Source organism: Aspergillus bombycis, assembly GCF_001792695.1.
Source record: "Aspergillus bombycis strain NRRL26010 chromosome Unknown contig00108, whole genome shotgun sequence".
NCBI classification, from domain to species: Eukaryota; Fungi; Ascomycota; class Eurotiomycetes; order Eurotiales; family Aspergillaceae; genus Aspergillus; species Aspergillus bombycis.
The window spans coordinates 1-22,494 of NW_019170110.1; the positions used below are offsets into that span (position 1 = coordinate 1).

General features: G+C 44.4%; 7 protein-coding genes across 7 annotated transcripts; 3 read left to right on the top strand and 4 right to left on the bottom strand.

The window, feature by feature from the left end:
• Nucleotides 1–250: 250 nt before the first annotated feature.
• Nucleotides 251–1,207, bottom strand: ABOM_008738 (uncharacterized protein; the record flags this gene model as incomplete). The annotated part of the gene is made up of 2 exons (XM_022535867.1): nucleotides 251–1,046; nucleotides 1,128–1,207. The coding sequence occupies 2 exons, from the start codon at nucleotides 1,205–1,207 to the stop codon at nucleotides 251–253; spliced, it is 876 nt and encodes a 291-aa protein (XP_022385281.1).
• A 676-nt stretch (nucleotides 1,208–1,883) lies between these two features.
• ABOM_008739 (uncharacterized protein) lies at nucleotides 1,884–6,192 on the bottom strand (the record flags this gene model as incomplete). Its single annotated transcript, XM_022535868.1, has 7 exons — nucleotides 1,884–2,824; nucleotides 2,896–3,214; nucleotides 3,266–3,383; nucleotides 4,840–5,284; nucleotides 5,342–5,460; nucleotides 5,508–5,623; nucleotides 5,722–6,192. 7 exons carry the CDS (start codon nucleotides 6,190–6,192, stop codon nucleotides 1,884–1,886), a joined length of 2,529 nt encoding a protein of 842 aa, XP_022385280.1.
• Nucleotides 6,193–6,618: 426 nt separating this feature from the next.
• ABOM_008740 (mitochondrial 37S ribosomal protein uS10m) lies at nucleotides 6,619–7,671 on the bottom strand (the record flags this gene model as incomplete). The annotated part of the gene is made up of 5 exons (XM_022535869.1): nucleotides 6,619–6,794; nucleotides 6,864–7,288; nucleotides 7,356–7,400; nucleotides 7,442–7,560; nucleotides 7,618–7,671. 5 exons carry the CDS (start codon nucleotides 7,669–7,671, stop codon nucleotides 6,619–6,621), a joined length of 819 nt encoding a protein of 272 aa, XP_022385307.1.
• Nucleotides 7,672–8,370: 699 nt separating this feature from the next.
• On the top strand, nucleotides 8,371–9,363 carry ABOM_008741 (purine-nucleoside phosphorylase; the record flags this gene model as incomplete). The annotated part of the gene is made up of 5 exons (XM_022535870.1): nucleotides 8,371–8,489; nucleotides 8,547–8,626; nucleotides 8,681–8,745; nucleotides 8,805–9,007; nucleotides 9,060–9,363. 5 exons carry the CDS (start codon nucleotides 8,371–8,373, stop codon nucleotides 9,361–9,363), a joined length of 771 nt encoding a protein of 256 aa, XP_022385308.1.
• Nucleotides 9,364–11,895: 2,532 nt separating this feature from the next.
• On the top strand, nucleotides 11,896–13,023 carry hapE (CCAAT-binding factor complex subunit HapE; the record flags this gene model as incomplete). Its single annotated transcript, XM_022535871.1, has 3 exons — nucleotides 11,896–12,022; nucleotides 12,143–12,195; nucleotides 12,304–13,023. Coding segments are annotated over 3 exons (900 nt in total), but the record flags the coding sequence as incomplete, so codon positions are not given.
• A 376-nt stretch (nucleotides 13,024–13,399) lies between these two features.
• Nucleotides 13,400–16,144, bottom strand: ABOM_008743 (Rab GTPase-binding exocyst subunit SEC15; the record flags this gene model as incomplete). The annotated part of the gene is made up of 9 exons (XM_022535872.1): nucleotides 13,400–13,478; nucleotides 13,528–13,778; nucleotides 13,837–14,286; nucleotides 14,339–14,474; nucleotides 14,536–14,645; nucleotides 14,695–14,796; nucleotides 14,859–14,990; nucleotides 15,046–16,038; nucleotides 16,094–16,144. 9 exons carry the CDS (start codon nucleotides 16,142–16,144, stop codon nucleotides 13,400–13,402), a joined length of 2,304 nt encoding a protein of 767 aa, XP_022385310.1.
• A 2,608-nt stretch (nucleotides 16,145–18,752) lies between these two features.
• On the top strand, nucleotides 18,753–21,511 carry ABOM_008744 (putative meiosis protein MEI2; the record flags this gene model as incomplete). The annotated part of the gene is made up of 13 exons (XM_022535873.1): nucleotides 18,753–18,931; nucleotides 18,992–19,373; nucleotides 19,435–19,869; nucleotides 19,925–20,284; nucleotides 20,344–20,379; nucleotides 20,435–20,501; nucleotides 20,560–20,578; nucleotides 20,639–20,669; nucleotides 20,726–20,757; nucleotides 20,886–20,929; nucleotides 20,982–21,061; nucleotides 21,116–21,221; nucleotides 21,282–21,511. The coding sequence occupies 13 exons, from the start codon at nucleotides 18,753–18,755 to the stop codon at nucleotides 21,509–21,511; spliced, it is 2,001 nt and encodes a 666-aa protein (XP_022385303.1).
• Nucleotides 21,512–22,494: the final 983 nt, after the last annotated feature.

A 22,494-nucleotide genomic window follows, 5' to 3' on the forward strand; every position in this document is an offset into this window, starting at 1 on the left:
AATAATAGAAACTTTTTTCTTTACAGATATGTTAGTTATTACTAAGTCAAACATCAAGCCGCCCGAGCAAAGCGAGGGAATACAGCTTGTCCTTATATATAATACTATAATTAAACAAATTAAAAAAATAAATATAACATATCATAATAAATATTTAACACAAAACGTTTATTGATATATCATATCTTGATACCCTTAAGTTTCGACTTCCCAGTCGTAACATTACTCGATCATATACTACAAGAACGTCCTAGGAACATACTGCCCAATTATGGAGAACAACTGCACAGGGTTCATTCTCCGAAGATATTTCGTCACTAATACATGCCCCAGAACTAGACCAGATCTCGATGGACAGGGCATTCAGCCGATAGTCGCTGGACAATGTTTTGACAATAGCAGCTACCCGCCTAGCCTGTGAGCGGTCGCCGCACTCGAGCACTGCAAGCTTCGTCCGAATCTGAAATGATAGCAAAATGATGTGATAGTAGAAAAGATCTTCCTGTCTACTGAGTCCTAATCCGCTAGTAGGGTCTCCGAGCGGAGGAACCAATGCAAGCTTTGGCTCAAAAACCCGGACACTACGTGAGGTAGTACCGTCACGAAATGATTCAGGGGATATATATGGCGGGTTTGAAATGAGCACATCACATTTTGGCTCCTTATCAAAGGGAAGTCCTTGGTAATTGCGCAGCACTTCCATTGCCGAAGGAAGCCCAGTGCTGTCATGGGTGAGAACATTGCCGCGCTGGAAAGAAACCTCGGCTATAGCACGATTTGAAAGCAGACCTTGCTGAACATTGCGCGCAAGGTTCTTGTTGGCTAACCCAATGGCCGCAGGGCTAATATCAATCCCAAGAATCGAAAGCCGACAGATATGAGGGGCAAGGAGTGCATGCAGGAGCAGCGCTATGCAGCCACTACCTGTACAGAGGTCAACTATGCGGAAGGAACATTGCTGTTGGCCAAATTCATGACGCCCGTGCCTCTGAATATTGTTCAAGATCAATTTGGCCGTTTGTATAGTGAATGTCTCTGTCTCTGCCCTGCTTTGAAGATAGACGTATTAGATATATCAAGGTTTTGCTGGAAATATCATTATAGCAAAACAGGCAAGTGGGGTGTACCTTGGAATCAGCACACCCTTTTCACACAGGATGTTGAGTTCGCCGAAGGGTTGATCGCCTAGAATATACTGCAGGGGCATTCCTTTCGATCGAGTATGGCACATGGATCTAAGGAGCCTTCTCCACCCCAAGGGGGCAAGCGTAGACCGTGCAGCCTGTTTGGACGTAATAGTGCGACTGGCCCTCTCCTGGAGCCAGCGAAGTTCATTTTTTGCAGAGTCATGCGATCGGCATTCTCGGAGCAATAATGGAAGGAGTGGATTCCGCTGATAGGCCCTTAGGATGGCTAGGTTAGAAATACGCGGCATTGGCACATGATCCTTTCGTGAGGTCCGTATAGGTCTTTGTTAACAAAGTTTTGTCCTTGGGGTGAGAAGACAGCTAGGGGGGGTCAAACGTGGAAAAGTGGGGAATAAATGAAGCACAAAGCCCGTGGAACCTTGACTACAGCGCAGAGCAGTAACTATATATACGGAGTAGACCAGGCATGTACGGAATGTTTCAATATATATATAGATAGCCATGAAATAGATGCAGGCGAATCGTCAGCCCTATCAGGGAAAAGAAGTCGACAGCAAAGATCATAAGAAACGAGAGGATCTAGAAAGAAAATGAAAAGAAAAAAGAAAATGGGCAAAATAAGTAGTAAGCAAGCTAGTATCTAGGGTATCACCATGTAGCATGTAGCCATTAGGCTTTAGCAAGCAGAAAGTTAAGCATAGACATAAGATATTTGCCGGTGAATATTCATCTACATCAAAAAGCGAGCATATATCCAATTGCCGCTGCGCCAAAGACCAAGTGCTTCGGAGCATTTGTTGGCGTCGCAGCGCCGCCGGTACTTGTTGCTGAAGGTAGATCAGTAAAGATCTCACCAGTTGGACCCCCGATCCTGGCCCCAGATCCATCGGCCACCACAGATGTGACGGGATTTGAAACTTGGGTGGCTCCAGGAACAGAATCGTCGCCGGTTCCAATTTCCAAGATATTATCCTGGGTAGAGTTGAAATTGGTATTGGCGAGGGAAATTTCATTGTTGGATAGATCATATACAACATAAGCACTGCGTAGAAATGTATCCCCCAGAACAGCAGTGCTATCTCCAGCTGGTACAATGCCAAAAATGCATGCACGTGCGCCATTTCGGAATCGCAAATCACCCGCATTTAGAACGAGCTCATCAATCCTAACTGTAATAGCAGGTGACGAAAAAGTGTAGGTCACATTAATATCTTGTTGTGCCAGGCTACATGGCACGTAACCAACACCGCTGGATGACTCGTATGTGACACCCAGATCATCATAGATGTTCTGCACAATGGAATTTGGAAGATAGGTCAGAGAGCTTCCCGAGTCAAGCAGGACTGCGGCTGGGAGAGCATCAGAAGATGAATAATTATGGTGACTTGATGCCGAGCTCAATGAGACACCAGTTAGTGCGATTATAAACTCCGAATAGACCCCATTGACGGTCTGAATCGGCAAAGTTTGTAGTTCCCCATGATATTTCTCCGTATTAACGCCCCCAAACAAAATCGAGCCAGTATCTGCTCCCAGGTCATTGAGCCAAAGGCTATAAGCATTTGACTGGATTAGACCGTTTTTTACCATGGCCTGAGGAAGATTTGCGTAGGCACTTTTACCGAGTCGGCCAACCTGGACTTCGTTCGTTGTATATCCTATTCCCAAAACACCCTCTGGGAAGAGGAAAGTTAGTCAACAACACAAGTTCGGTTAAATACTGTGAAGAAGGACGGCATCAACGTACCGGCGGAGCTAGACGAGTAACCCACCCCAAACTGAAAGTCCTTGACCGTAGCACCTCCAATGTGGATAGTGTCAGTAACATAATCACCGGCAGCTCCAGTGCCGTCAGCGTACGATATGTTGAAGTCCGAAGATACATAAGTATATGACGAAGATGAACTTGGATCGTAAGACCCTGAGGCATTGCACGGTTTATCTCTAGATGAGCAAAGCGTAGAATTCGCTGCATTGCACCAAAGATCACTGCTTCCTGTATCGAGAACTAACCGTAGGCTTTGCTTTGGAGTGCCTAGAGTTATGTTACAGAAATATAACGTTTCCTATGGGTGAATTAGTGACCACACATGGATTTAACGGCCTGGCTGACATACCTCATTGTCAAGATTCTGCTCAACGGTCTTGTCGCGCTTCCGTCTCATCCGATCTCTAGCCACAGGGTCGACGGCATTATTCCGCTTGACATCCAAAGCCACAACAGCCGGTAACTCTCTTCGGTGGAGTGTTAGTGCTGATGTCCCTTGCAAGCCAAGGCAAGCAGCGAGCAACACAAGCCATGACTTTTGCATCGTGTGATTTCCCTTATTCTTTCTTTCTTTGACTCAGATCCTATGAAAGAAGGCCCCAGGCCTTGTTGCATAAATCAGGACTCACCAAGGCCACCGAGCTGGCAAATGAGCGCAAAGCTCTTCCGGCCCACCGTACCTTTTGTAGACACTAATCAATCTCACGTTGGGACAAGGGAATCAAAATGGGCAAAAAGACTTTGAGAAAAGAGAAGGTTTCGACAGCCTAGAAGAAAGCTCTTATGTACAACTGCTGATAGGGACATTGCTGCGTTCTTGTATGGTAACGGAAAGCACTAATCTTTGGAACTGATGTCGTACGCTGCATGCGGTCTAGTACTGTTGATTGCTTGACTATCCGGAGTATACATCGCGCAAGACTCCACTCAGACCGCCTCGGCAAAAGTCGGAGTGGGGCTTGCAATCGTTAGTCCAATGGGACTATGCGAATGCGATGCTTGTAGTCGTCATCATCATCATCATCATTCATCATGTACTAGTACTAATAATACTAAGTTTCTGTCTACTACTGTGCCTCACTGCCTCCTGCAGAAGCGCTAGGCTACAAAATACTCTAACCGGTACGTAGTAATCCGACTAAGGCTTACTCCGGAAATACTACTGCGTAGATACTATTGGTTGTTTTAGGTACATTCTAGCTTCTGCGTGGTATAGCGTGGAAAGCCTAAGAGAAAGCCGGCTGACGTAGGGCTTCCGGTACTGAGTACATCTGGCGGCGGTATTACCGGAGAATCGGCTGGCTCCAACCCGTGGTGGTTATCGGAGGCCTCGGGACCTTTAGGTGGGCTCTACTGCGTACCAAAAATCAAGCAACATTACTCTATACCACACCGCAAGTACTGACGAACACCGTACTACTAACCAAAGTTTCTTTCTACATAGTACTGGAACGGTCTCGTAGACAGGTCACGTACCTACCGCATATCATATATCATATCATGATTTATGATATTCATACAGAGGCTTTATTTTGTCGGTATTTAATCTAGATAGATAGGCGGTAGGTAGTGCCCTGTCTACGGATGAGACCCTTTATGTATTATCATTCGATTTGTGCCACGTATGTTATTGTGTTGCCTATCTTAGGCAACAACAATTGATTTTGACATAAAAGTAGCAGAAAAGTACGTCAAATGATAACTCCGACGCTTACATTTTATATGGCCGATTTATTATACCATGTAAGGTTTAGGGAGAGTCTGAAAGAACTATAATACAGTATAGATACATGGTGTTCACGTATATGCAAACGCTGGCCCTATCTCCTTAATCGGGACCATTCACTGCTCATTGGGGATAGCAAAGGCCATGAAGATAGAGTGGTCATGGATACCTTAATAGAAAGGATGAATAGCCCCTACAGCCCCATGGCTTTCCTAACCTGTCTCATAGTCACATCGGCATTGGCACGTGCAACCTGGGCACCTTGCTCTGTGACAGTATCCAGATAACCAGAGCTGTCTTCCATGAGCGAATAGTACCGCTCTCTTATTCCTTGCAGGTGACCTGAGATTCGACCTGCCAGGTCTTCTTTCAGAGCTCGAAGGCTCGCCGATTTGTACTCTAAAGATAAGTCGTCGCACGATCTTCCATCCAAGTGGCTTAGAATTTCTATGAGATTAGACACGCCAGGCCGGCGGACAGGATCATAGGTTATGCTTGCGTCCGAGTCAGTTAGAGCAGCTCTAACTTTCCTGTGAATATCATCAGATGAATCAGTAAGGAGGATCCTCGATCGGCTGTCGGCATGCGACTTGGACATTTTCAAGGTGGGCTCTTTGAGGGACATAACTCGCTTCGCAGGTGCTGTATAAGTCAGCGCAGTTCTAAGGTCCATTTTTGAATAGTGAATAGGGGGCTTACAGATGAGTGCCTCTGGAGATGGGAAGATATGGCCGTAGAGGTGGTTGAAACTATTAGCAGTATACCTGGAAAATTCAATGTGCTGTCTTTGATCCTCCCCAACAGGAACATGAGTAGCCCTAGCTTGTGTCAGTACAGCTTCACCCCTTATAATTAGCTACCGAACCTGTGTAATAAGATGTCCGCTGCCTGCAATACAGGGTAAGAGAATAAGCCAAGCCGCAGCTTAGACCTGGCAGCTGAATGCTCCAGGTTTGTGTTTTCTGGTAGTTGCAACTTGCTCTATATGTAGTCAATCTCAAGATCCATGTCTGGCATTTACATCTGTTTGCTTTCTAAGACAAATTGCGCCTGATTTTTTATTGTTCACTATTGCTCACCTTCCATTGAGTCATCCGTGATAGGTATCCCATAGAAGCTACCGTACTGAGGATCCAATATAGTTCAGTATGCGCAGGAACCTGGCCATAGTTAATGGGTGCGCTTGGATAGAAGTGAAGAGCATCGAGTTTCAATTGACTAGAACGTACAGCCGACTGGTAAAAAATGGTTGAGCGATCGGGGTTCAAGCCTACAGCGAGCAATGTCGCAAACGCCTCCCTCCGCCACTTCTTCAACTGACAACTGTCTTGTGGTATAGTTAAGGCATGCAAGTCGACGACGGAGTAGAATAACCTCGTCCCCTCGGTAGCATTATCTTGTAGCCTGACCCATTCACGCAAAGCACCCAGATAATTCCCCAAGTGTGGCACACCAGTTGGCTGAATCCCAGAAAATATAATCTGACTAGATGATATTGGTGATAGCTGCGCTGTGACTGAGCTGCCCCATCTTCGTAGATGGCCTGTCATCTTGAACTTGATATCCCTTGACTGCAAGAGGGCATTTGTTGCCCTGTGAGTGGTTGGGGCGTATGATGCATAGCGGCTGACATGCATGTCTAGCGGCTACCTTGGAGAAATGGCAGAGAATCGAATGCATTGGTGCGCAATTGTCCCACATTCCCTTAAAAACAGCCGTCCGTTGTATGTGCTGGACACGTGACTCGATGCGTCCTTCAGTACGGCGTTGCCATTACCACCTTATATGAATCCGATGTTTATATTACTCAAACTGTGATCTAGGTAACCCTGTCGTGTTGAATGATACAATATGGATTGAGAACTCTTGTCGTGCTAAACTTATCTAACTAATATATAAGGCTAAAAATAGAAATACAGAGATTTGACGTGAGAAGCACTCAATGGCAAAGTATACAGGGAGCCATTGGCTTAAATTTAGCCCTTGCGGACGCTGCTTAATGGACTTCTGTGCTTCGGAAGTCGCATGTCACTCAGAAGATCGTGTATCGAACTCTGCGCCCCTTCACCACTCCGTTGACCGAAGTGTGATAGATGAGGGTCAAAGGACCGTTCAACTTCAGGGGCCGCGTTATCTATATTCTTGAACACATCTGTAGACATGGGTTAGTTACTAAACTCTAGGGTGATACGGAGTAAAAGACAAAAAGGTTCTAGCATACCAAGACTCTCGTTTTCCCAAACGTTAGCTTTCATGCCCACTCCATAGAAAGCATGCTTTCTTAAGAATGCCAACCACGTCTGTACAGCCTGAGGGTTGCCATCCTTGATTTGAATCAGTCGACGAAGAGTAATCCGTTCGAAGTTTTCCTGGCTTTTCTTGTGCACGAAATTGCTTCGAGGGAATGTCCAACGTTCAACGATGCGTGGTAGAGGCACAGGACCAGAGACAGGAAGTTTTAAGTAGTAGGCAGCACGCACGGCGAAATCAGCGAAGAACTCCACATTCCGAACACTATACGACCGAAGTTGAAGATCACAAACAGGCAATCCGTATTCGGCTTTCCTTCGGAGAGGCCGCAAATACACCGCTTGCACGCTTCGAGGCAGCCGGGATTTACAGTTGATACCGTCCAGGCGCTCGGCCCTATTGGAAGGGTAAGCACACTTCTATCCTAATGATTGATCATTAAAAAGAGCTTGTGATGACTGACCAGTTTTTGGTACATGATGCAGGATGTTGGTCCCGTTTCGTTGAGCTAGAGGCAGCCGAAAGTCAGCCCGAGCTTGCGTCAAATACTATACAGAAGCCACTTGCAGTGGTGAAATTCCAGCTATGCTCTGAGGTACGTTGGAGCTTGAATTATCGATAACACCTGGGCTACTTGACAAAGTGATGCTGCGAGCGGGCACAGCGAACTAAGTAGAAATTATTAGCATTGTCACTCAGGATGTACTAGATGAAACAAGTAATACCAGCGATTGCTTGCCAGCCCTGGTCAGCAGACGTGGGTTGAAGAGCAAAGACATTTCAGTACATCGAGCGAGAAGTAAAAGTAGAGAATCTGATTATGATTAGCATGAAGTGTTAGGAAAGATGCTGCTACAATAGTGTATTGTGGCTAGCCTTCCATCTGATTTTTGGGATTCCAGGCTACTATCATGATTCGCTTGTCTGCTTACCGCCTTTCTTTGTATGTACCACGAACTGGTACCTAAAACTGATGCCTAAGGCAATATTTGCGTTTGAAGGGTCGAAAATGGGAGGTTAAAAATTACTAAAAAATTAAAAAAAACTAATATAGAGAGGGTATAGGGAGGAAGGGAGAGAGAAATACTAGTAGTGAAGGGAGGAGAGGAAAGATAAATCATGTCACACCAGTTACTTGCATGATTGGTACGCCACCACTTCTTGGCACTGGTCACCACCCAATTTTTCTATTCCGTACCTAGCTCCATGATAGATTTGACAGATGAAGATTCTGGACTTGCTGTGTGTTTGACCGAAGATGATTTGCCCATCAGGAGACTCGTGCTCACCTGAACGAGTCCACGAGGCGTTTTCGTTCCTTAGGGAAAATTTACCGGTCTCTTTACAAAATCCTAAAGTTGCAATTGTGTGTGGCTCTGGTTTGGGGGCCTGGCAAATACTATCTGTGATGAGCCACGGGCAGAGTTTGATTATTCTTCTATCCCACATTTCCCACATCTAACAGGTAAGCAACAGGCATGCTCTACATTGAGTTCAACATATTCATTCACTTGATAGTTCCCGGACATGCAGGAAAACTTATTTTCGGCCTTCTGGATGAGCAGGTACCTGTTGTTTTGATGGTTGGGCGTGCCCAGTAAGTTTCCCGGCCAAAGGCATGAGAAAAGCAAGCCAACTTACAAACGCACCAAAGCTACTACGAGGGTCATTCCATCAACCAAGTGACATTCCCTGTTCGAGTTTTCAAATTTTTGGGGGTTGATACTCTAGTGTGTAAGTTTGAATTCATTTGGTATATGCAATTTGGCTAATAACCATATTTAATAGTGACTAATGCTGCGGGGGGGTTGAATTCAGAGTATGCGGTCGGCGACATTGTATTATTGAACGATGTGAGTTGTTTGTTCGCTAGTTCCCAACCTTCCAAATTCCATTTAACATAAGAATTTAGCATATCTTCCTGGCCGGTTTGGCAGGCACTCATCCACTCCGAGGGCCGAACGCCGAAGAGTTCGGCCCTCGCTTTCCCCCTTTGTCAGATGCTTACGACCTCGAGCTTCGACGTCACGTACATACAGCTTGGGGGGAGGTGATGCAGGCAGAAAGCCAGCGAAGGCTGCATGAAGGGGTGTATGCTTTCGTTGGAGGACCCAGGTAAGTAGTGAGGTTGTACAATTGCAAGGCATTGTTTTCTAAAGCAACCCAGTTACGAGACTAGGGCCGAATGCCGCATGCTTCACAAACTCGGCGCAGATGTGGTTGGCATGTCAACTGTACCAGAAATTGTTGTCGCCAGACACTGTGGCATTAGAGTCTTAGCACTTAGTCTGGTAACAAACTGTGCTGTTCTCTCTCCCGTTCCTCGTGGAGACGATCCTCTTTTACAGGGTAAGGGCGTCGAAGAGCTGGGTGCTATCTTGCAGGAGGGCAAAGCAAACCATGAGGAAGTTCTCGAGGCTGGTCGTTCAGCAGCCATTGATATGCAGGTCCGCACCCAGATGATACCCTGATCATGCTTGAAACTAACGCCTACCAGAGAGTTGTACTGCGAACCATATTGGGCGCATACAAGAGCGATTAGTATGTGCAATTGTACTTTGAATGGCTCGGAGTGAGATGGCGGGCAATTGCCCAGCATCGCCGAATTCATCGCGAACCGTTCATTTAGCCAAGCCTAGAAGCATGCCAAGAATAGTTCAAGAGATATTCTTACACTATCATGGTTTCGAGGGCTATCCATGTAAGACTGGCATCAGTTTTGTCACTTGCCTTTTAAGCCCCTCTTGGCTTGCAGATGTTTGTAAAAGGATTTCTTGCCGCTCTGCTTGCTGGTCTGTATTTCTCTGTATTTAGACTCAAACCGCCTGTTGTGTCTCTCTTGGTCTAGTACTTCTTCCACGAAAGTCCTCTTGCGATCTTTCTTAGAAATGCGACCACTGAAAAACTCAGTTGAACCTTCAATAATGGTCCCCACTTGAGAATACTTAGGTGGCTGTGCTTTGCCATTTTCTTTCTTGTAGTGTCTTTTAGGATCTAGTACCGACCGCATTCTGAGAAGTTGTAAATCCCTTTTGAATTCTGGTGTCAATTCTGTCTGGGGAAGGTCGAACCAGTTGCTTCCAGCCGTAGGTTTATCCTATACAGACATATTGTTAACTCCTAACCTAGCCTGAATGATTTATAGTGACAGTTGTTTGACAAGAATGCTCAGAGTAACTATGAAAATTTGGCTCTCATTGGTACAGCGCAGCCCAGTACGGACTGTTGAAGCTGTATCAAGCGCTTAAGCGAAGGGATAATTTTCCTCATGGCAACAGCAATAGGGATTAATGAAAATTGGGGTGTTTTACCTTCTTCGCTTTCGGTTGTTTGGGCTCTTTGTAGCCAGGGCCATTATATGTATCCTGCGCGTTTTTTAGGACGCGTGTGGTATCGACCGTCGCAAAATCCTCCTTCTGCAGGAGGTAAGGCTGCAGAGAACGATCCGAGGATAACATAGGGATACTTTTCTTAAATATCAGCTGTGATTCTGAGCCACATGATGGTTGTTTGTGAGGTGCTCAAGAACTGCTCTAGTAAGCTCTACGTACCTTAACGAAGTGTGCTGCGGCTGATCACCAGATACCTCTCTGGTGTCAGGGAGGTTAGTGGAAATCACATCTTGAGCACGTAGTCGGCCTTCCGCCTCAAAAAGCAGCTCCTCGATATCACGGTCTGTGATATCAACTTCATCATGACAGTTGTTGGCTCCAACTTCGCCACATATTGTTTGAGTCATGTCCTCCAGTCCTGGAAGGAGTGTGTGAAAAACAAATGAGCTGCTAGTTACGTGGGCTTTGAAAGGAGAAGAAATAAAATAGAAAAAGAAAATAAGAGACTGGAATTTTCCAAGGGTACTTATATAGGCGGTAGCTGACTAGTCTCCAATTGTTTGCAAATTTTCTTTTGTGGGGCTACTCCGGTAGAAAACCAACCTAGCACTAACTAGGTAAGCGCCTCAATTACCTATCCATGATTGACTTATGGTAGCTGGAACTTGCTGGTGGTCTTGAGTACGGGGGAGGGGCAAATGACCTCCAGTTTTTCTAATCCATAGAGCATAAGAGCAGAGCAAATCAAGTTGTCATCAGCCTTCCATGTCTCTTCCATGCTAGGCGCTCTTTTATGTCACTTGGAGCTAGATCTAAGGGATATCTTCTATCCTTCTGGCCTCTTGCAGGGATAGAATCCAGTCTTTGTTCACTCTTATATATCGTGTGTAGAGGCAAGAATGGAGTATTGGAGCCAACATTATTTACATATATATTTACAGTCGTTTAACCTAAGTTATAGATACCCACGTTAAACGACTCTTGGCATTCAGGAATAGGAGATGATATGTATGTTCTTAATATACGGGGTGCTCCATACATATGTATATATAATTTGCGCCATATCTTCACACGATAGACCATACTGTATGGTAAGTATAGTGGTCTGTGACTGCAGTGGTAGAGCCATAATACACTACAAATATTGGTTCAATATGCAAGATCAAATTGTTAATCCTCAATACTTTGGGCAGGCCGCTAGAATAAGAGTTAAACTGTACCACTACCGATTAACAGTTCTCTATGCAGAGAAAAAATGTAGGGCAGCAACTGATTTATCTATTGTGTTTTCCCTTCCTAGTTGCTGTTTTTCAAGTTATCGTTGGTGACGGATTCGGTACTACTTCGCAAGACGTCACGCTTGGCGGGCGCTTGCCTACGCGCTACTTTCCGCTGCTCAGGCGACTCGTTGGACAGTACCGCGCGCAACCCATCTTGTTGCCCCAATCCGTAGCAACAGGACCACCCAGCAGCCGCCTCTTCTGATTCATTCGATTGCTCCTCTCCTATATAGCCTCTCCGAAACTACGGAATAAATATTCTAGTTGGCTAAAACTCTGCAGCAGATTTCGAATTCCATCTGTTCATCGTTATAGCCGTTGGCTCTACAATCTCACGAAAGCAGACCTACCACCATATCCGATACCACATAGTCCGGAATATATCATTAGTGCATGCTTGTGGCCGACCAAACGTTCTACCCAAGATTCTGTAACCATGGACCAAACCGCCCAAGGTGCTAGCCAGCAGCAGGGCAGACAGCAACCTGTCTATGATACTAGGAACGGTGGACACTATGGTAATCATCCCTCAAAACCTACGGGTCTATATTTCCCTCTTCTTCTCTCCTTGAGGACATTTCCCTTTACTCTGTTTCAAAAGGCGCCCTAGCAAACACCAGGCTAACATGGATATTCAGGTGCCAGCGCAGCGGTATGTTCTGCCTACGAGGATCATAGATGCACTCATCAAGTCTGTAGTTGCCTGACTCGTCGTGTATTAGCTTTCCGCACAGGGATATGCGCCCGTAGCTGAGCTTTATACGGGTACTTGGGCGAATGTGGGTATTATTTCATTCAGGTAGATGGTTCCGAAAAGAGTACTGATGTGGACCAGGTCAACCAAGGCTTGCAAGGCACGGCTCGTGATATTCTGACAACGTATTGGCAACATATCATCAACCATCTCGAATCAGACAACCATGATTATAAAATCCATCAATTGCCATTAGCGCGTATCAAGAAGGTCATGAAAGCTGATCCAGAGGTGAAAATGATTTCAGCCGAGGCACCAATTCTCTTTGCTAAAGGTTGTGATATTTTCATTACCGAGCTGACTATGCGAGCTTGGATACATGCCGAGGACAACAAGCGGCGCACTCTGCAGAGATCAGATATTGCTGCAGCTCTCTCAAAATCTGACATGTTCGATTTTCTCATTGACATAGTTCCCCGTGAGGAGGCCACGTCGCACGCAAAGCGATCGAGTCAGGCAGCAGGTGCACCATCTGGGCCACCTGGGCCTGCAGGCGCTGCAGGACAACTTCCGCCATCTCAACACGGAGTGCAGCACCCCTCACATCACATGGCACCACCTGACTACAGCTTGGGTCAGCATGGTCTACAAGACCAAGAATATCGTCAACCAGCTATGTACGCGGGACCTGTGCAATCAGATCCGACTGCAGCATATGGTCAGCCGCAATCTCAAATGTTTGAAGGAATGTATGCCGCTTACCCGCACTTACCACCGCAGCAGGTATGTCCAAGACCATCTCATTTTCACATTTCTGTGGGATAATTCACCGCAGAGTTATCTTTGCTTGTCGAATTATGTCCGGCTAATCATAAATTCTGGCTTAAAGTGATCGGGTGCGCATTACGATCGTACATTACCCAGTTGGCTTTTTGTAGTTCCTTATTTGCGAGACTTGGGCTTTGATCTTCATAATGGAGTTCTTCTTTTAGTGATAGGCTGGCTGGTGATGTCTATCAGTCTAACTGGTGGAAAGGACATGGTAACGTAATTATTTGGTGTAGTCAGAGTCCAAATGCACCATAAATGATTTCATCTTCAATACTCGTTGAGAAATGTGTTATGTGTTTACATTTCCTTCTATCCTACATCCTGCGCGTGCTTTAATAAGAAGTTTACACAAACAGTGTCACGGCCCTGTCTAGGATTTCTTTCCGAATCTCGAAGAAAGTGTCGTAAATTTGTCAGTCTTCACGGGACTTTGAATAGAGCGAATCACCCTTCCATAGGTTAGTATGTCCGGCTATTATGGGTTCTGTGAAAACATACTTTTCCAGTAGGACTGGGCCGTTGATGGCGTCCACGCGGCCATACTTCTTATTCCGAGTAGAAATATCATAGAACTCATCAGTATTATCCGCCTGCATCAACTGGACAGTTTGCTGAAGTTCATCGAGGTTTTCCCGAAGGATAGGCACACCAAGACTATCGACAAAGTGATAGAGATATTCAACGTCCTTTGCAAGGGCCATGACACCATTCGGGTTGATCTTCTTTACATCTGCGGCAAGGGGGAGCGCCTAAGACGAAAGGTTAGCAGAGCCCAGGACTATGATCCAGGTTTTCTCAAGTGCGTACAAGAATCATATTTGCTGCATGGCTAAGAGCATCAAAGTAAATAAGCTCCTTAATCTCAGTGGGAAGCCCGAGCAATGTCGAATTCATTATATTGGATAAGAACCGAGTTAGAGTTTGCATGTAGTTGCTCGGTTCTGTAGGCGGAACTGGGGCCACCCAGTCATATTCCGCGGTTTCAATAAGGTCGTCAAGCTTGGAGTTGACCACCTCAAAGATACGCTTCTCCGCCGCCTTTTTATTGCTCCTGAACTTTTCGGTGGCTTTGAGAGTGATGGGACCACCCGTGGAATTATGCGACCTCGCTGCTGCAAGGAGGTTTTCGAGTTCATGACAAGCGAGTTCAAAATGCTCCAGATTAATGAGTATCTGAACGATCTGCCCCAAATACTGAGAAGCAAGGCGCTCAACCAACGTATCACAAACTTTGCTTGAAAGAAGTTCATCGAGTGCCTAGCCATGTTTAGTGAGCATCATTTGCGGCGCTTACCCATGTTAGACTTACATCTTTAAGAGATTCGTCGATGACATTTGAGTGGGAGAAATCGTCGTTGGCAAAGAAATAGAATTGATTCAGGAAATTCCGAATGTCAATGCAACATAAGGGATACATCTGAGAAAATGGCAAGACACATGGGAAACTGGAATAACGAGTTAGTGTCAATGAATCAAAAATAGTGAGGACCATGTATATCAATGTACGTTTGCACTTCCCGTGGCTTCTCAGGTGTGTACCAGCTAACATTGAGTACTTTGTCAAACTCCTCCGGCGTCTGGATGGGCATAGGCATATAATCATCTGTGGACACAATCTTCGATGAATTTAGTACAGCGACAGGTATTTAAGGTGGAAGAACATACCTCTTGAAAGTCGTCACTAAACCTCTTCTTGAGCAATTCGGCATACTTTTTGAAGAGAGTGAGCAAGAAGTTATCAAAGACACCAACAGGGAAACCCCAGCTCTACATTCAATAAAGTCAGTATCAGCAGTTAGTGGGGTGAATGAGTCAGAAGGATGGCAGACATTCATTGTTTGCATGAACAGTGCAATAAGATTCTTAATCTTCAGCAAACTCTCGGCATTATCGACTTCGGGGAGAGCCTTCAATATCAGGTTCACAGCTGTTTGGCACATAGAATCCCAGAGTTCATCTACCTATTAAAGCTTGTTACTTTTAACTCAGAAGGCATGTATAAAGGATGATGCTCACATCGACTGGAGATCGCAAGTCCGGCACTCTCTTCATTGTAGATCGTTCAACAATCGCAAACCCAGCCATTTCTTCAAGAAGATTATGTAGACTTGCGCCATCCTCATCAACGAGAGTTATTGATACAGGTATCAATAGCTCCTTTTGTCGACGACGTGTATTGGCATACTCAATCCTGAACTTATCCATATGTCCAAGAGACTGGTGAATGTGTAAGCATTCAAACAGCGGTGTGAAATCGACTTGTAGTTCGTCGTTTTGCAGGAGGTCATATTCCTCATGTTCATCAGAAACAAGCTCGATTGCGGAATTTAGTTTAAAATGACCAAGATATGGTGTCATGTCGGCCCTTTCTTTCTGCCTAGTTTTACGGAGATCTGTATGATACAAGGCGATTTCCCCCAAATACTGTGACATCTCGCGGATTCTGTACAGCCAAGTGTTTAGATCAGACATCACTGCCTCAGCTATGGCCTTTTGAGTAGCTGGTACTGAGCGCTGAATCATGTCTGCAATTTTGTACTTGGTCACGCCCTTGAGGTGGACATTTTGGAGCTCATCAAGGGCTCGAAGGGCAGCATAATGGTTTTTCCTTGCTAATAAATCATGAATTTGGTTTGCGAGGCGGAGAACCTCCAGGCAATCCTGAATAGCACGGGAGGTTTCATCAATATTTTGACGGTGGCTCCGTGATTCAACTAGAGCTTTCTTCTGCTCAGCTAGCTTTTCAGTACTAGCTTGAATCGATTGATTTAGGTCCAAAATTTCGGCTGTTAGGCTCACAGTACCTTCCCTAATACGGAGGAGTTGATTGACAGATGTGACGAATTCTTGGTGATTGGTGTTGCAGATAGTTTCTATTTCAGCTTCCTTATCGCTAGCAAACCTAGACAAAGACTGTAGTAACTGAGGAGTTCGATTTCCCACGCTATATTCCTTTATTGAAGGAATCAACTGGTCAAGATAATCTGTATCTGAAGGTGATATAATGATCTGACAAGTCAAGACAAATTAGAGTAGTCACCAACTTTCTTTTTCTGACTCTGACCTGATTCAAGACATATGCAGATTCATTGCGAGAAGAAACCGTAGAAGGCATGATGATAGCTTAATTTAGGTGTCAAATTTTTGAAGTATTGGTGGAAAGTAATGTGCAGAGAAGTGAATGACAGCAGTATAGGATTGCTTCATTGCAGATAACCTAACTGAATTGCTGGCTGTACTTTTGGTACTTCTGTCTGTAATTTACTATACCTATCAAGACAAGGCATGTGGATACTACCTTGCTTGTCCTAGCTAGTACCTGGGAATAACCTAGCCTTACCGTTTGTGGTATAGTGTAATTACTCCCGTCAAGTCTCCATACCTTACTGTTTTCGAAGTTCTACAGTGGGATGTCAAAAGTTTGAAACCATCCATTTATTGCCCAGTTTAACCGCTTTCCTAATTTTACTATTCTGTGTGGCAGAAATCTCGCAAACTCCCTCCCTAGGTCTTAATAATTACTATACCAGCTATCTAACTCAATAACTTATATCTATATCCTCTCTAGAAGCTATAATTTAATGTGTAGATAGAGGTGTGTAGGCTCAAGCACTGAATTTGATAGGGCTGAAATATAGCGGTATGTTAGGCGGTCAAGCGGATAGTTTCAAACTTTTGGCATCCCACTGTAAGTGCTGTACAGACTTTATCTCAGCAGGCTCAGACCTTCTGACAAGGAAAAGGCCTGTATTAGGCTTAGCTCTAAATTATGTAAATCTAAGCTTATATAAGCTAATCAGAGAGCAGATCTTTCTTTCCTTATCAGAGGATCCGAGTTCAGATAGTACTAGTAGTTCATCTTAAACATTATTTTTTTTGGTAGTCAAAAATCTACTAATTTCAATACTATATTTCTTATTTTTAAAAAAGCTTTATTATTATAATTTTTATATCCTTTTAATGTACAGATTAAATACTATTAATCTGGATACTACTGATTTACTATACTAAAATTTAATTCTATCAGTAGCAGTTTAAAAATCAGAGAAATCTCTAATTTTTAGAATTTTTATTTTTACTAATTCTGCCAATTTTGACCGCTTGAGCATTCTGACTTCGTCTACTCCGTATACTTAATAGTGTAACGGCGGTTGCAATGGCGGTATACTACTAGTATATAGGTGACTCCAGGGCATTCAGGATCATTGATCTCGAATTATATGATCTTCTGGTCTTGTGGAATATAGAACCCTGGCTGTATCTTTTACAAATAGATCGAGAATTAAGAGATATTTTTGTTATATATATACTTCTATAGTAAATCTAGAAATTTACATCTATTTTTTTCATTATCGGACATAGAATATGGCTATATCTAAAATTAAAATCCTAAATCTCTCTGAAAGTCTGAATCCATATAATTATTAAAATATAGAGTACTATAAATTCTTAAATCTATAATTTTTAATCAATTTTTAGCATAATTTTAGAAATTCGCGACTATCTGAACTCAGGCTCTCTGGGAGAAAAGCTGCAAAGTAGGTATATTTTTATAGACATAATCTATTTATATAAGCAGCCGCTGCATAAAACCCAGAGGGCCTGAGCTAACTGACATAATACAGACTGCAAAGAGTAAACTCGGTGGTACGGTACATACATAAATGTGGTACGACTATGGAGTACGGAGTAGTACTAGTAGTACATCAAATATCTAGTGCCCTTTTTCTTATTATTCCCACTACATCCCTCAGCCCCTCCTTACTATATAACTAGCTATTATAGCTGTGACCTTTCTGTACTGTTCCATATAAATGAACAGTATTTCTCCCCCGCTCAATTGAAACGAAGAACTACCACCAACATATTCACAGAAGAAAGAAGATTGTGAGCCAATACAATCAGATGGCCACAGAATTTGTATATAGATCACTTTTTGCAATATTTCAACCACACTTCTTCTCAGGCCTTCTTTTCACTTGATTTCTTTTGGTATTCTCACTCTCCAGCCTGAGGTTCAGAAGGCCATGTTGTATATACTCCGAGAAGGAGGTGAGAGGGATTGTTTCTCTAAGTAAAAGATGCCCTCACCTCTATAATACAGGCTTTTGCCTTTTCTGGTGTATATCAGACTGTGTAGTAGGTGTGTATTAAGATTTGCCTTTAATGAATTGTTAACTCACACTACCAAGCTAAACTTGCATTAGGATAGCAAGCCTGATATGAGAGTGCATGAATCACTCGCTTCCTATCATTGGCCATTATACCGGGGCTAAATTGCTGTTTCCCATCTTTATACCGTAGCCTGTACAAACCTATTCTACGCATAGTGTCTGCTGAATACTAGCGGTTTGCACTGGCTATCTATGTAATCAAAGATACTAGTACATGCACCGTACTACCAAATTAATACTGTGAGCTGCTGGCTGGCTTTCCCATACTTGATTTCCTCTAACATATGTTCTGTCGTCATTCTACCCTCTAGTACTCCTTAGCTGTTTCTCTTGGAGACAGGGTGCAATTTTGTGTTTGCCTTCCTGCCACCTCTGTCTAAGTACTTCTTTTCAATGCCTTACACATCCCATCTCACGTAACAAGGTTACAGATCGATATCATTGTTCTTTGTTGTTATTTGCCTATTCAATCACATATTGTGTCAGATCAAGTGTGTCTTCAAAAAAAGAAAAGAGATATAAGATATTTTACAGCGATAGCCGCGTGAGATGAATGCAAACGAGTCTCCTCGTGGTATGAGTAGCCCTTGCTCCACAAGTGGGATAGCTTCTCCAAATGGATCCCCTGATACTAAACTCACGGCTTTTTCGCCGGAGGATGTCCGATCCAAAGGCTGCCATGGGTCCAGTGCCTATGGTCCAGTAAGCGACGCAGGGCTCCGGAAACTGTACTCTATGCAAGTAGAGATCGGTCATAGTCATTGGACTAGAGTTACTAACCTACCTAGGGCCGCATCCGATCCATTCCTGGTGCCGACAAGTACATCCAGAGTGCAACTTTCACCGACTGCAGCAGCTTTTACGCCGGTTGGAATGGTAGACACTGTGGCTAACGGCAACCTGGCCCAGTCCATGACCCGTGCCCTCTCCAGTGCCAACTATTTGGCTGTCGACTCCATTGCCGAAGTAAATAGAATATGTAGCGGGCTTGTGAACCCTTTTGACCAGGGTTCATTAAACTACGGAACCATTGGAAGTGCTCGAGGGTTTAGGAGCCTACCGTCAGGCGCAGTCATCGAGAAGTTTGATTCCGAGCGGCGCAGTCGTGCTCTTGTTATTGAGAATGTCCCGACTAACCTTACTTACATGGCGCTAGCTGGGTTTTTTAACGTAAGTTGGTGAAAACAGCCCAGCAGCCGAGCGAAGAGAGATCGTTGCTAACCTGGAGAAGCGGCGTGAATTTGCTACTCTTAAAGGCCCTGTACTCACAGAGCTTAGCTCCATGGGGAAGGTATACGTTTCTTTTACTGATAGCCGTGAAGCAAAGAAGGCGATTGAGAAGGTCCGACTTCTTCGACCTGAATGGCGCGTGTTCCCTCTTACAGCCAAGGAATATGTACAGCATACAGAGCCGTCCCTTCTGTCCGATGTTTCTGATTATGAAGGCCAGTTACTAGTGACTGTCTATTATGATTCTCGAAACCCTACCTTGAATCAGCATACGGTCACTCACTCAATCGAAACGATCGTCACAACTTTCGGTGACATGAAAGCCTTCACTCCCTTGCCCACTGGTCAAGAGGACATTAGCGAGTTCCATCTCGAGTTCTTTAATACCCGGGATGCAGAAAATGTCATGACTACACTCAATGGAAGCTCGGTCGAGGTGAGCTAACGCATCCCAATTGTGAGAACGAGAAGAACTAACGCTATCTCAAAAGGAGTGTATTCTTGAGGTTTCGTCTTTCAAGCCAGATATTGAGGACAAGCCACGTCATCCCCTTCCTAGTCCGTCTCCTGCAAGAGATGGGTTATTCCGATATGAAACACCGTGCCCCAAGAATGTCGCTTGGACTCCGAGCCGTCCGAACCGCTCCCCATTTATGGAGCTCAGCCCTACCGGACGCTCGACAGTACCTCCTGGTGAGCACGCTGGCCTCATGGATTGGATGTCTAGGGCAGGTGAAGGAGTCTTGCTTTCTCCCCGCCGTGACATAGGCCTATTCCCCGAATTGCGCGTAAGTAACCAGAACGCGGTGGATATCGAACGTATTCGCCTTGGTCTTGATGTCCGGACTACGGTATGTATCAACCCTGAACTATTTTGATGTTCATTGCATAACCATAGTGGTGTGAGTAGATAATGCTTCGCAATATTCCGAATAAAATCGATCAGGTAAGCTCAAAGTGAACGAGCTTAGCGAGGCAAATCTGCAGTCTAATATGACTAGACTATGCTCAAGGCTATTGTTGATGAAACAAGCCGTGGAAAGTATGACTTTATGTACTTACGTATTGGTAAGAGATCATGGCTAGCGCATGACTTTTTGCAAAACGAGCTGACTTCTAAATGAAGACTTTGCGAATAACTGCAAGTATGTTAGACCTCAGCCATGCAACCTTGTATTCTGCCACACTGACAAAGGTTATTCTAGCGTCGGGTATGCCTTCATAAATTTTGAGGATGTAAGACATTTACGATACTCTCCACGCATGATTTAACATCTCTAACTTTATAATAGCCGATTGATATTATCGATGTCAGTGCTAGGCCGTACGAGATTTGAGCATCTTGTGCAAATCACTTACTGTTTTCTAGTTTGTAAATATGCGAGCTGGGCGCACCTGGCACGAATCCCTAGTACCTAGTAGGAGGGCCACGGTGCTAATGAGGTCCTACAGGAATTGCTTCAATAGCGACAAAGTTGCCGAGGTATCATATGCCAGTGAGTCATGAGTTATCTACAGAGAGTATATAGTCATCTGAGCTTTAAACAGCAATCCAAGGGAAGGATTGTCTAGTACAAAAATTTCGGAACAGCTCCGTCATGCTCGAGCATCCGTCCTTTCGCCCAAAGGTTTGCGGTGTATGATTAGAGACATAGAAAGTGAAACTGATACCTGAGATCCAGATTTTTCACACCGGTAGTGGACCTCTTGCTGGCACTGAGGATCGCTTCCCAGGGCCAGATAATCCATCAAAAATGCGTCGAAGTATCGAGAATGCTGAGCATGTCGGTTAGTATGATACATGGCGGCAGTATTAAAATGCCATTAACCTGATGTTATATTCCATAGGTCTGTTTGCTCCGCGAGTCGGTCAGCAATATCGGGATGAGCAGCGCCGCCGTCGCTCGCAATTCGACCGCGGAACAACTGCTGCAGAACGAGAAATAGTGTATGTTCGGACGCTTACCCCAAAGCATTCTTCTGGTGCTGGCAGCGGTCTAAGGAGTGCCCCTTGCACCTACCCTGCCATGAAAATGTGGTACGATCCGACTATGGACCGTGGTCCTAGGACCTCTTGATTTGGTACACTCGTTAGTGGGCTATTGTGAAGTGTACACCCTTACTTGGTGATTGAAAACAAACAAGAAAATAAGAAGAGAAGAGAAGAAGAAAAGAAAGGAAAATGAAAAAATAAAAAAAAAAAAGAAAAAAGAGAGAGAGAGAGAGAGAGAGAGAGAGTAGGAAAGGCAAAAAAGAAGAGGGAGAAGAACTAGTTGAAAGTGAGTATGTGTATGGAGATCTGTTCGCATATGTCTGATTTGCGGCCTGTTGCGCAAAAAAGGGAATTATCATTACTCTCCAGGCTATCCCACATCATCATCCCCCTCTATTCCCCTTTACTTGTCTCACTTGTCTTACATGTTTCCCATATCCTTGTTCTAAGTACAAAGTTGGAGAGACAACCGACGTTTTTGACCCGCAGGAGAAAAGCATTCTATGCCCTGGTAGGCTAGGATGTGGTGTCTCGGTTTGAGTCTGAATGTTGGGTTTTATCTCCCTTGGAAGCCTTTCTCTGAGAGATTCAGGTCCTTCCCATGCCCTTGAACGTTGCAAAGTTTATTCATGGCCAATCAGAAAATCTACGAAACCAAGGTGCAGCTAAGCAAGGTATTTACATTGAGACGTGCCCAAACATAGTATTAATTACATGGCCTTGGCCAGAGATGCGTCTAGACTTCGGATATCGAAGATATTGGATTTCTCCCGAGTATGTACATTTATCCAGGTACAGAGGATTCTACTACAGTAAACCCCCGTTATAAGCAATCCAATCGGATATCTGAATTTATAAGTTTAATAGATTATTTTTGTAGTATATAATAGGCTATAAATAAAATTATAAATAGATAGAATAAAAACTTGTTGAGATATTGGTATTTAAGAATATGCTATTTTATATGGAATACAGGGTCTACCGGGTTGCTTGCCGGTTACGTTAGTTAACTAACGGGGGTTTACTGTAGTAGCAGTGCCCCACCGGCACTTATTCGCCGAGTATTTA